The sequence below is a fragment of the Bos grunniens genome, chromosome 4 (assembly GCF_055505025.1).
Source record: "Bos grunniens cultivar Pamir isolate PY7600 chromosome 4, Bosgru_T2T1.0, whole genome shotgun sequence".
Lineage (NCBI taxonomy): Eukaryota > Metazoa > Chordata > Mammalia > Artiodactyla > Bovidae > Bos > Bos grunniens.
Window position 1 is genome coordinate 93,924,179 of NC_141168.1, and position 13,440 is coordinate 93,937,618.

Here is a 13,440-nt window from a genome sequence, read left to right on the forward strand (position 1 = left end):
ATTTGTGTCATGTTTTGCATCGTGCATAAAAGTGATATGGTAATTTGTCTTTCTTACTTGGGTTAGTATGATAATCTCGAGGTCTGTCCATGCTGCTGCATATGACTTTATTTCATTCCTTTTTATCTCTGAGAAATACTCCATTGTATATGTACCACATTGTCTTTACCCTTTCATCTCTCTATGAACATTGAGGTTGTTTCTATGCCTTGGGTATTGTGAATAGTTCTACTTTGAACATAAGAGTGCGTTTACCTTTAAATTACAGTTTTATCTGGATGTATGCCCAGGATACTTACATACTTTTTCTTCTCTTCTTGATTTATCTATTCTGTTCCTTAGATAGTCTTAACAGCACAGAGAAATTGCTTAAACAATGCATTTTTTTGTTATTGTCTCTAAAAGTTACCCTCATTTAATCACTCATTTATTCTCCATATCCTTAAGACTTAAAAATACAAAAGTTAACATGCTGAGTAATGTCTGTAGTGTCTGTCACATTATGCAGCTTGAGATGAAAGTTATTGAAACAAAGTAACTTTTCGAACTTTTTCTGTCCCTTATCATGCTGATACTTTGCTGCAGTATTATAAAACTGAATTAGGATAAACATGGTCTCTTTTAAGTGCCATTCAAAAGGATTGTTTCTAGTGTGAAATGATAAGTAGCAACATGGCATACTCTTTTGACATTTTATTAAATACACATCTAAGACTACTGCATGCTCAACGCTAACTGGTAGTGACAGTTATTTCCTATGTGCTGGACACATAAGTCTTACATAAATCTCTTTTCATCCTCACTATAATCATATGTAGTGTTTATCTCCATTTTACAGATTGAGTTAATCATATGTAGTGCTTATCTCCATTTTACAGATTGAATAAGTGAAGCCTTGTGAGAGGAAACTTGCTCAGCAAAAGTTAAGATTTAAATCCACGTTTGTCTAACAAGTGTGCTGTGTAGTACCTCATGGCCAGAAAAATGCTAGCTCTGATTTCAGCCTTTAAACATCAAGGTGTCACTTACAAACCAAGGATTTTTTGGCAGTTACTTTTAGTACTATGATTCCATTATTTAATTATCCTACTTTGGCTCCCTGATGCGAAGAGCCAACTCAGTGGAAAAGACCCTGATGCTGGGAAAGATTGAGGGCAGGAGGAGAAGGGAGCGACAGAGGTTGAGACGGTTGGATGGCATCACTGACTCAATGAATATGACTTTGAACAAATTCAGGGAGATAGTGAAGGACAGGGAAGCTTAGCATGCTGCAGTCCATGGGGTTGCAAAGAGTCAGACGTGACTGAACAACAAATTATTTAATTCTACTATGAAGGCTTAACTTGGATTTAGAAATTTCAAAGATCAATGCTACTTGTATTTTTCTCTGTTTGTCAGGCATCTCCGAGAGTTACTGTTGATGATTATTTGGTAGCAAAATTAGCAGATACTTTGAATCATGAAGATCCAACCCCTGAAATCTTTGATGACATTCAAAGGAAGGTATTATGTATAACATTTATCACTATATCTTTTTTGAAAACAATGTATATGTCTATATGCATGTAATTTGTCTGTAAAAGGTTATTGAAGCGTTATGAAAGTACAGTGTGATAACTAAAAAGATGTGTTATGGTAATAATACTTCACAAAATAGCCAGTTTTTCTTTGCTTGTTTACTGTAGAAATGCGGAAAATCCCTGTGCTGGGTTATTTACTTTGAATCTGGCTGAAGTGACAGATACAGATTCTAGAATTTTATGAATAGATGATGTATAAAAGATTCATTTATTTTAATATGTGCTTTGAGCCTTTATTTGGATTTGTTTCTTAGAGAACACTGCTTTGTAGAGCGTTATATATAACTGCTGTCATGTGACTTGTTTTGCAGTAGGACTCTCTTCAGTATAATTTAGATGCTAGAGGGGCCAGAAAAATATCACTAGTTGTGACATAGTCTTATTACTGACATCTTATAAATATGGAGCCTATAATTCATTACAGTAATACCTCTGTCTACCTTTTGTTGAAATCTTATTATTGGAAATTAGTACATTATTTGTATTAATGATTGAATATCTTGATTTATTTCAATAAGGTGTATGAATTGATGCTTCGAGATGAAAGATTTTATCCTTCCTTCAGACAGAATGCACTTTATGTGCGCATGTTAGCTGAGCTGGATATGTTAAAAGATCCTAGTTTCAGAGGATCAGATGACGGTGATGGAGGTAAGGTAGTGCACATTGTACATTTATCCATTATATATGTATATTCCTGTATATATTCTGCTTACCAAATAGCATAAAAATGTTCTTAAAGCTGAAATATAAATTGTAATATATTTTAAAATCCATGAATAAATGATGAAGTTTACTTACTTAAACTAAATTAAAATGTTAAAATCTGATAACAAATTAGAACATAACTGTTGAGCCTAGAATTCCTTTTTTTTTTTTAATTTATTTTTTAATTGAAGGATAATTCCTTTACAGAATTTTGTTTCCTGTCAGACATCAAGAATCAGCTATAGGTGCACCCATGTCCCCTCCCTCCCAAATTCCCTCTCATCTCCTTCCTCATCCCACCCTTCCAGATTGTTACAGAGCCCCTGTTTGTGAGTTTTACAGCAAATTCCCATTGTCTTATTTTACATATGGTGTTGTAAATTTCCATGTTACTCTCTCCATACATCTCACCCTCTCTCTGTTCCCCTTGCCCTGTGTCTATAAGTCTGTTCTCTGTGTCTGTTTCTCCATTGCTGCCCTGAAAATAAATTCACCAGTGCCATCTTTCTAGATTCCATATATATTCATTAGTATATGATATTTATATTTCTCTTTCTGACTTACTTCACTCTGTATAAGCAGCCCTGGGTTTGTCCACCTCATTAGAACTGACTCAAATGCATTCCTTTTTATGACTGAATAATATTCCATTGTATGTATGTACCACAGTATCTATATCAGTTCATCTGTTGATGGACATCTAAGGTTGCTTCCATGTTCTAGCTGTTGTAAATAGTGCTGCAGTGAACATTGGGTTACATGTGTCTTTTTCAATTTTGGTTTCCTCGGGGTGTATGCCTAGTAATGGTATTGCTGGGTCATATGGTGGTTTTATTCCTAGTTTTTTAAGGAATCTCCATACTGTCTTCCATAGTGGCTGTGTCAATTTGTATTCCCACCAGCAATGCAAGGATTCCCTTTTCTCCACATCCTCTCCAACATTTATTGTTTGTATACTTTCTCATGATGGCCATTCTGATGGGTGTGAGGTGATATCTCATTGTAGTTTTGATTTGCATTTCTCTAATAGCGATGTTGAGCATCTTTTCATGTGTTTGTTAGCCCTTTGTATGTCTTCTTTGGAGAGATGTCTGTTTAGGTGTTTTCCCCACTTTTTGATTGGGTTGTTTGTTTTTCTGGTATTGAGTTGTATGAACTGCTTGTATATTTTGGAAATTAATTCTTTGTCAGTTGTTTCCTTCCCTATTACTTTCTCCCAGTCTCAGGGTTGTCTTTTCACCTTGTTTGTAGTTCCTTTGCTGTGCAAAAGCTTTTAAGTTTAATTAGCTCTCACTTCTTTATTTTTATTTTGTTTCCATTACTCTAGGAAGTGGGTCATAGAGGATCTTGCTTTAATTTATGTCATTGAGTGCTCTTCTATGTTTTCCTCTAAAAGTTTTGTACTTTCTGGCCTTACATTTAGGTCTTTCATTCATTTTGAGTTTATCTTTGTGTATGGCATTAGGAAGTGTTCTAATTTCCTTCTTTTACATGTAGCTGTCCAGTTTTCCCAGCACCACTTATTGAAGAGGTTATCTTTGCCCCATTGTATATTCTTGCCTTCTTAGTCAAAAATAAGGTACCCATATGTGCATGGGTTTATCTCTGGGCTCCCTATCACATTCCATTGGTCTGTATTTCTGTTTTTGTGCCAGTACCATACTGTCTTGATGACTATAGCTTTGTAGTATAGACTGAAGTCAGGAAGGTTGATCCCTCCAGCTCTATTTTCTTTCTCAAGACTGCTTTGGCTATTTGGGGTCTTCTGTGTTTCCATATGAATTGTGAAATTTTTTGTTCTAATTCTGTGAAAAATGTTGTTGGTAATCTCTGTGAATCTGTAGATTGCATTTGGTAGTATAGTCATTTTCACAACATTTATTCTTCCAACCCAGGAACTTGGTATATCTCTCTTTCTGTTTAATGTTGCCTTTGATTTCTTTCTTCATTATAATTTTCCATATACAGTTTTTTTGTCTCCTTCAGTTCAGTTCAGTTGCTCAGTCGTGTCTGACTCTTTGTGACCCCATGAACGGCAGTACGCCAGGCCTCCCTGTCCCATCACCAACTCCTGGAGTCCACCCATCCCATGTCCATTGAGTCGGTGATGCCATCCAACCATCTCATCCTCTGTCGCCCCTTCTCCTCCTGCCCTCAGTCTTTCCCAGCATCAGGGTCTTTTCAAATGAGTCAGCTCTCCGCATCAGGTGGCCAGAGTATTGGAGTTTCAGCTTCAACATCATTCCCTCCAGTGAACACCCAGGACTGATCTCTTTTAGGATGGACTGGTTGGATCTCCTTACAGTCCAAGGGACTCTCAAGAGTCTTCTCCAGCACCACAGTTCAAAAGCATCAATTCTTCTGTGCTCAGCTTTCTTTATAGTCCAACTCTCACATCCCTACATGACTACTGGAAAAACCATAGCCTTGACTAGACAGACCCTTGTTGGCAAAGTAATGTCTGTGCTTTTGAATATGCTATCTAGGTTGGTCATAACTTTCCTTCCATGGAGTAAGCGTCTTTTAATTTCATGGCTGCAGTCACCATCCACAGTGATTTTGGAGCCCAGAAAAATAGTCGGCCAGTTTCCACTGTTTCCTCATCTATTTGCCATGAAGTGATGGGACCAGATGCCATGATCTTAGTTTTCTGAATGTTGAGTTTAAGCCAACTTTTTCACTCTCTTCTTTCGCTTTCATCAAGAGGCTCTTCAGTTCTTCTTTACTTTCTGCCATAAGGGTGGTGTCATCTGCATATCTGAGGTTATTGATATTTCTCCTGGCAGTCTGATTCCAGCTTGTGCTTCTTCCAGCCCAGCGTTTCTCATGATGTACTCTGCATATGTTAAATAAGCAGAGTGACAATATACAGCCTTGATGTACTCCTTGTCCTATTTGGAACCAGTCTGTTGTTCCATGTCCAGTTCTAACTGTTGCTTCCTGACCTGTATACAGGTTTCTCACGAGGCAGGTCAGGTGGTCTGGTATTCCCATCTCTTTCAGAATTTTCCACAGTTTATTGTGATCCACCCAGTCAAAGGCTTTGGCATAGTCAATAGGTAGGTTTATTCCCAGAAGTTTCATTCTTTTTGTTGCAATGTTAAATGGGATTGATTCCTTAATTTCTCTTTCTAATTTTTCATTGTAAGTATATAGAAATGCAAATGATTTCTGTGTATTGACCTTGCATCCCATGACTTTGCTAAATTCACTGAATAGCTCTAGTAATTTTCTGATAGTTTCTTTTGGGTTTTCTATGTATAGTATCATGTCATCTGCAAGTAGTGAGTTTTATTTCTTCTTTTTCCAGTCTGGATTTCTTTATTTCTTTTTCTTCTCTAATTACCTTACCTAGGACTCCCAAATCCCGTGGACGGATGAGCCTGGAAGGCTGCAGTCCATGGGGTCACTGAGAGTCGGACACTACTGGTCAACTTCACTTTCACTTTTCACTTTCATGCACTAGAGAAGGAAATAGCAACCCACTCCAGTGTTCTTGCCTGAAGAATCCCAGGGACCGGGGAGCCTGGTGGGCTGCTGTCTATGGGGTCGCACAGAGTCAGACACGACTGAAGCGACTTAGCAGCAGCAGCAGCAGCAGCAGGACTCCCAAAACTATGTTGAATAATAGTGGTAAGAGAGGACATACTTGTCTTGTTCCTGATCGTAGAGGGAATGCTTTCAGTTTCTCACCATTGAGAATAATGTTTACTGTGGACTTATCATATATTGCCTTTACTGTGTTGAGGTAGGTTCCATCTGTGCCCGTTTTTTGAAGCGTTTTTATCATAGATGGGTGCTGAATTTTGTCAAAGGATTTTTCTGCATCTGTTGAGATGTTCATATGGTTTTTATCTTTCAGTTTTTTAATATGATGTATCCATTGATTGATTTGTGTATATTGAAGAATTCTTGCATCTATGGAATAAACCCAACTTGATCATAGTATATGAGCTTTTTAATATGTTGTTGAATTCTCTTTGCTAGAATTTTGTTGAGGACTTTTGCATCTGTGTTCCTCAGTGATACTGACCTGTAATTTTCTTTTTTGTGTGTTGTCTTTCCTGGTTTTGGTATCAGAGTGATTGTGGCCTTGTAGAATGAGTTTGGAAATGTTCCTTCCTCTGAAGGTTTTTTGAAGATTTTCAGAAAAATAGGCATTAGCTCTTCTCTAAATGTTTGATAGAATTCCCCTGTAAAGCCACCTGGCCCTGGGCTTTTGTTTTTTGGGAAATTTTGGATCACAGTTTTGATTTCATTGTTTCTAATTCGCTTGTTCATAATTTCTTTTTTTTCCTCATTCTGTCTTGGGAGGTGGAACTTTTCTAAGAATCTGTCCATTTCCTCTAGGTTGTCCATTTTATTAGCCATATAGTTGCTCATAATATTCTCATATGATCCTTTATGTTGTCTGTTGTCACCTCTACTGTTTTCATTTCTAATTTTGTTGAATTGATTTTTTCTTCCTTTTTTTCTTGATGAGTCTGGCTATTGGGTTGTCAATTTTATCTTCTCAAAGAACCAGCTTTTAGTTTTATTAATCTTTGCTATTGTTTCCCTCACTTCTTAATTTTTTCTCCTCTGATCTTTATGATTTCTTTCCTTCAACTGACTTTGGGATTTTTTGTTCTTTTTCCAGCTGCTCTGAATGTAGACTTAGGTTGTCTCTTCAATGCTTTTCTTGTTTCTTGAGGTAGAATTGTATTGCTATAAACTTTCCTCCTTAGAACTGCTTTTGCTGAATCCCATAGGTTTGGGGTTGTCTTTTCATTGTCATTTGTTTTTAAGAATCTTTAAGAAATCTTAATCTTTAAGAATTATTTCTCCAGTAACCTCTTTGTTATTTAGTAATGTATTATTTAATCTCCATGAGTTTGTGTTTTTTGCAGTTGTTTTTTTCCTGTAGTTGATATATAGTCTCATAACATTGTGGTCAGAGAAGATACTTGATACGATTTCAGTTTTCTTAAATTTACTGAGGCTTGATTTGTGACCCAAGATGTGGTCTGTCCTGAAGAATATTCCATGTGCCCTTGAGCAGAAAGTATATTTTTCTGCATTTGGTGGAAAGTCCTGAAGATATCAGTGAGGTCCATTTGGTCTAATGTTTCATTTACGGTTTGTGTTTCCTTATGGATTCTCTGTTTTGATGATCTGTCCATCAGTGTCAGTGGGATGTTAAGGTCTGCTACTCTTACTGTATTACTGTTGATTTTCCCTCTTATGCCTGTTAGTGTTTTCCTTATATATATATTGAGATGCTCCTATGTTGGGTGCATAAATATTTACAATTTTATGTCTTCTTCTTGGATTAATCCCTTGAACATTGGTGTTGTGTCTTTCCTTATTTCTCATAATATTCTTTATTTTAAAGTCTATTTTGCCTGAAATAATGATTGCCACTCTGGCTTTCTTTAGGCTTTCATTTGCATAGACTCTCTTTTTCCATCCTTGTACTCTCAGTCTGTGTTTCTGTAGGTCTGAAGTGGGTCTCTTGTGTGCAGCATATATATGTGGGTCTTGTTTTTGTATTCATTTAGTCCGTCTGTATCTTTTGGTTGGTGCATTTTATCTGTTTACATTTAAAGTAATTATTGATATATATGTTCCTGTTGGCATTTTCTTAATTGTTTTGGGTTTGTTTTTGTAGGTCTTTCTTTTCCCTTGTGTTTACTGGCTATGTAAGTCCATTTGGTATTTGTTGTAAGGCTGGTTTGTTGGTGCTAAATTCTCTTAACTTTTGCTTGTCTGTGAAACTTTTGATTTCTCCAATTTTGAATGAGATCTTTGCTGGGTAAAGTAATCTTGGTTATAGATTTTTTTTCTTTCAATACTTTAAATATATCCTGCCATTCAGTTTCTGCTGAAAGATCTGCTGTTAAGCATATGGGTTTTCCCTTGCTGCTTTTAATATTCTTTCTTTGTATTTAATCTGTGTTAGCTGTATTAATATGTATCTCGATGTGTTTATCCTGTAAGGGACTCTGTGCTTCTTGAACCTGATTGACTGTTTCCTTTCCCATGTTGGGGAAGTTTTCAGCTATAATTTCTTCAGAAATTATCTCAGTGCCTTTCTTTTTTTCTTACTCCTCTGGATTCCCCATAACTCCAATGTTGGTGTGTTTAATATTGTCCCAAAGGTCTCTGAGGCTGTCCTCAATTTTATTCATTCTTTTTCCTTTATTCTGCTCTTCAGCAGTTACTTTCACCATTCTCTTTCAGCTCACTTATCCATTCTTCTGCCTCAGTTATTCTGCTATTGGTTCCTTCTAGAGTATTTTTAATTTCAGTAATTGTGTTATTTATACCTGTTTGAGTATTCTTTATTTCTTCTGTGTCCTTGGTGATTGTATTAACTGTGTTATTTCTTGCATCTTTTCCATTCTATTTCAAAGACTTTGGAGTATCTTTACTGTCATTATTCTGAACTCTCTTTCAGGTAGATTGCTTATTTCATTTTTGTTTATTTGGTCTTGTGACTTTCTGTCTTATTCTTTCATTTGTGCTGTATTTCTCTGTCTTTTCTTTTTTTTTCTTTTTTCTAACTTGCTCCACTTTCCCAGGCTTTAGGGTTGTATTCCTTCTTCGTTTTGGTTTTGGCCCTGGGAGGGAAAGGTTGTTGGTCTGAGTGGCTTGTATTGACTTCTTATTAGGGGTGACTAATGCCTGTGTTCTAGTGGGAGGAGATCAAGCAGGTAGGTAATTACAGAAATAATGGGACATATACATTCACTTCCACACATACAGTCATAACGAAAGTATTCTAAAGAAAAGAGTACAGGGGATAGACTTAGTGAACAAGGGAAACCAAACGTGATATTGATCAGTTAAAAGCAGAGCTAACTAATGCTCAGTCTGGAAAACTGAGCCTAAGCAGATTGCCAACTGGGGAATACAGCAAAGAGAGCACAACAATTTAACTTACATAGTGAAGAAAGAAAGAGTGAAGGAAAAAAGGGAAAAGAAAAGAAAAACAAAGAGGAGAAGGGCGAGAAAAGAGAATTTTTCTTAAAATTCTTGAAGCATGTTTTCAAAGGGATTGTCACCCCAATATTTTTATGGTAGTTTCTTTTTTGCTTGTAAAAGTAATAATTGCCATGATTAATGATAGGATCATTGAGAAGATTAAATGAGATAACAAGTGATGATTCTGAGAATGTTCCATAAACTATAAAACATTGTAAAAACATTTTTTTCTGTTTTTAATTGTATTCTGTTCCAAATCCTGTATAATATAAGCTAGAAGAAGCTACAAGTCATTTATTCCAGTCTTTCAGTTTTCTTCTGTTCACATTGTGTAGTGAATAAAACAGACTTTAAGAGTGATAACACTTTGATTTTACTCTTTTTCTACTACTTATTACCTATGTGATGTTGGCCAAACACTTAATTTCTTTAGGCCTCATTTTTCTCAGTTATAAATGTAGACTATTATTCTTCTTGTAGTAATATCCTACCTCAGAGTTGTCACATTTTAATGGAATTCTATATGTAAAAATGGTATATAAACCAAAACACAAATATCGGTGTTTCTTCATAGTAAATAATTGGCTATTTAAGAATAGTGCGAGAGGCAGCCCTTAGACAATTTGCAGACTTTAGGCCTGATGACCATTTTTACTAGTGATTCAATGCAGAAGTACTTACTAAACTCTAATGAAGTATCTAGGATTTGATAAAATTTCTAGCAAATAACCAATGTAAATACAAAGTAAATGGGAAAGACTTTACTAAGTATTTAAGAGAGTGCTTTAATTATGTTCATTTACTTATAAATAGAGTTAATGGACAGGACCACTTAAAGTTGGAGATATAATAGATGTAATTAAGTGGTTAGCACTGCTTTAGCAAATGCCTCTATTTTGGAAACTTTCTAGCCTCCCCTCTTTTCTACTCATCCTCCCCACTCCTTATTCGATATTAGTGAGACTTTACTTTTTAAGTTATAGAAGAAATATAGTTACAAAAATTTGTATGTTACAATAGCTTTTATATTGATTGATGATCTAGTATCTTGCTTATTTGTAAAACTGAAATAGTATTCTGTTAACTGTATTTGATTGCTTAATGGAGGGAGTTTTCTATTTTTAAGAGTACTTCTCTGCCAGCTCAATAGTAAAATCAGTGTACTTCAAGTTTATTATATATTGTATCTATTTACTATCTCTGTTGAAAAATCTTTTACAGAGCTGATATGAAATTTGTAGTAGAAACTCTCCTTCCTTAAAGGACTATTATAAATGTTTTCATTGTATATTTTAATTTTGTCTACTTTAGAAATTTGCTTAGTGTTGTGAAATGGAATTGCTATCTGACCCAGAAAGAAAGAAGATAAATTAAATCATAAGCAGCTAATTTATAAGCATCCATGTATTATATAATGATCATAGTAGCAATATATTCTGTGGGAGTAGTTTTTGATCCTATAGTGTAAAAACTCTTCCAGAATCTTCTAAACTGACTTTTAGCTTCCATTTATATTTGTCTTGTGACTGATGGAAGCAAATTATTTATGTGATCTCAAACTTCCCAAAATGTCATACTTATTTAAAACACAAAGTAGATTAGGAGGTTTGTTTTTTTTTTTTTTCCCCTGCAGCTGATTTTGATCTGAATCAAATGAACTTTTCTTTTATGTCAGCCATTGAGTAGTCCCTCACACTGGAATCATTGATTGTAGTTTGGAATTAATATATACACATATATCTTTTATCTGTCTGGGACATTGCTTGCTTTTTAACATTCCGTGTCCTAATTAATGAGCTCTTACATGTTTTGTAACTGAGAAATTGCCTAATACTTTTTTGAAACCATGTTAAGAAAGTATATGTAATCATGGGTATAACTTGAAACATTTTTATTAAAAATGGGTTTTATGTGTATTTGTGAGTGTTTAGGTTTTAGGCATTTGCTACAAGTTTTTCAAGTAGTAATGCTTATAATTTTCTTCTTTGTATAGGATTAATTAAAATAGACCTTGTATTTTCTGGTTATAAATTCATTTTCTGACTTTTAAAAATTAAGCTTCCTGATACTTTGTGTATTTTTTAAAGTCTTGAAATTCTGGCTGCTTTTTAGACATTTTGAAATAATGATTCAATCTAGTGTTCAATGTGTAGCTGCCCCCACCTTTTTTTTTTAATGTGGGTTAATTGAGCACAAAGTTAGTGGGTAGAGTCTTACCATGTATAATAATATCCTGTGGTAGTTTTTCTTTGTTTTAGAAGAAATTTCATTCCTATTTAATTAAATTTCATTCTTATTTAACTAAACTTCTGTAAGTAGGTAGGTAGCTGGATGGCTTGCTTACCCATGCTCTCTCTCTTCTGTCTTCCTTGTCTTTTTCCGTGAGATTGCCTTCTTTAGTTAGTTTAGCTCTAAGTTATTTTAAGGGTAGATATTTTTTCCTTTATTAAAACAAATTCACAGCCTTTTAAATATTTAAATTATGCTTTCCCTTTTAAATTTTAATTTCAATCACATTTTTCCTCATCGTGTTTCTTTTGTTTTCTAATATTTTTAAGCAGTTGTTAAAGTCTTGATTAAATATAGATCTCCATTGGCTTTAGACAATCTAAATTTCTGAATCTTATTGGTAAGCAAGAAGGTAAACCATGCCTTGTTTTGCTCCTTTGTTCTTGTTTAGTTGCTAAATTCTGACTTTTTTGCAACTACATGGGCTGTATCCCATTAGGCTCCTCTGTCCATGGGATTTCCCAAACAAGAGTACTGGAGGGGGTTGCCATTTCCTTCTCCAGGGAATCTTCCCAGTCCAGGGATCAAACCCATGTCTCCTGCCTTTCCAGATGGGTTCTTTACCACTGAGCCACCAGGGAAGCCCCTGTTTTGCTCCTAGTTTTTCTTTTGACATGTCTTTGGTGGGAAGACTTAAGAGGTGGGCAGCCCAAAGAAGGTAAGAGGTATATAATTGAATAAGGAGGATAGAGAACTAATTTTTTTTATCCATTCTAATTATCCTAGGAATTTCCTATTTTGTGTTCAGAGCTTTGAGAAACTGAGAAATGTTCTTGGACAGTTAGAGGTGTTGAAGTTGGAAGGCAACACTAGCTACCTCTGTCAATAGTAATAGAAATTTCCTTTGAAGATGCATCTAGAGATCCAAACTATAAATAATATCTAATATGCTACAAGCCATATAATAACTTTAAACTGTTTATGAATATTGCTTTGCTGTATATTCCTTTGTGTTTTTACAAAGTGATATCTTAATTGATAACTTGATCAGATATATACTAAAATTCTGAGGGAAAAGATGTTAATTTTAATAATTACTCTAACATTAATTTTTAAAAATAATTTCTAGTTGCTTTTTAATTAAATGACATTACTTATGGAATTTAATGTGTCTTTTGTTCAATTAATTGTATATTGATTTAAGAATCTAGACTACAGCATTTTTGATACAGACCAGCTGTGAATAAGTGGACTTTATAGGTTTAATAAACAACTTTTTATCTTTCATATTAAAGAATAATTTTATTTGTAATATTAATCCAGTGAGACAGAAGTAACAAAATACCTCTGACATTTCCTGGTGTGAAATGTCATTCATTTCAAATGACAATTTCAGATGTCATTCTGTGGTGTTTACCTCATGTTTACATTTATATTAGACAATTTAATATGATACTATGAGAATAAAATACATAAAATGCTTTTTTTGGTACATAAATGCCTTTTTGGGGGAAAGGGGAATAACTTAGGTACATAACTGTTTTCACTGAAATAACCTGGCTTAGAAAACCATGAAAACAGGTTTTTGGGAGTAGTGTACCACAGTTTTCTTTCTTGTTCTTTCTTGGCTTCTGTGGCTTTCATTCTCGGTGTTTGAACCTTAGATAGCTAAAGCACTGTTGGAAGAGTTTTTGACTGTATACTAAGTTGGATCTTCCTTCTCACAGAATCTTTTAATGGGTCTCCTACAGGAAGCATAAATTTGGTAAGTACTGTTATGACTACTTTAATTCTTAAAGTGGCCTGAAAATAATATGAAAAACTGAGCCTTAACATATGTAAATAAATGATGTATTAGAACCCTCAAATCATCCTTTATAAAAAGCTGTTGCACTTTTATAGAAATATTAAATTCACATATAAGGGATCTGTGGATTAGAACTTAATGAAATGAAGT

The 13,440-nt window shown here is 34.7% G+C and overlaps 1 protein-coding gene across 11 annotated transcripts in view; it reads left to right on the forward strand.

Moving 5' to 3' along the window:
• Positions 1-13,440, forward strand: part of SNX13 (sorting nexin 13) — a 147,775-nt gene that overhangs the window by 100,155 nt on the left and 34,180 nt on the right. For all 11 annotated transcript variants that reach the window (XM_086397487.1, XM_086397489.1, XM_086397488.1 and 8 more), the window contains 3 exons: positions 1,399-1,503; positions 2,099-2,231; positions 13,211-13,248. In XM_086397487.1, the coding sequence (XP_086253613.1) occupies positions 1,399-1,503; positions 2,099-2,231; positions 13,211-13,248 (276 nt within the window). The remainder of the gene's footprint in view (positions 1-1,398; positions 1,504-2,098; positions 2,232-13,210; positions 13,249-13,440) is intronic.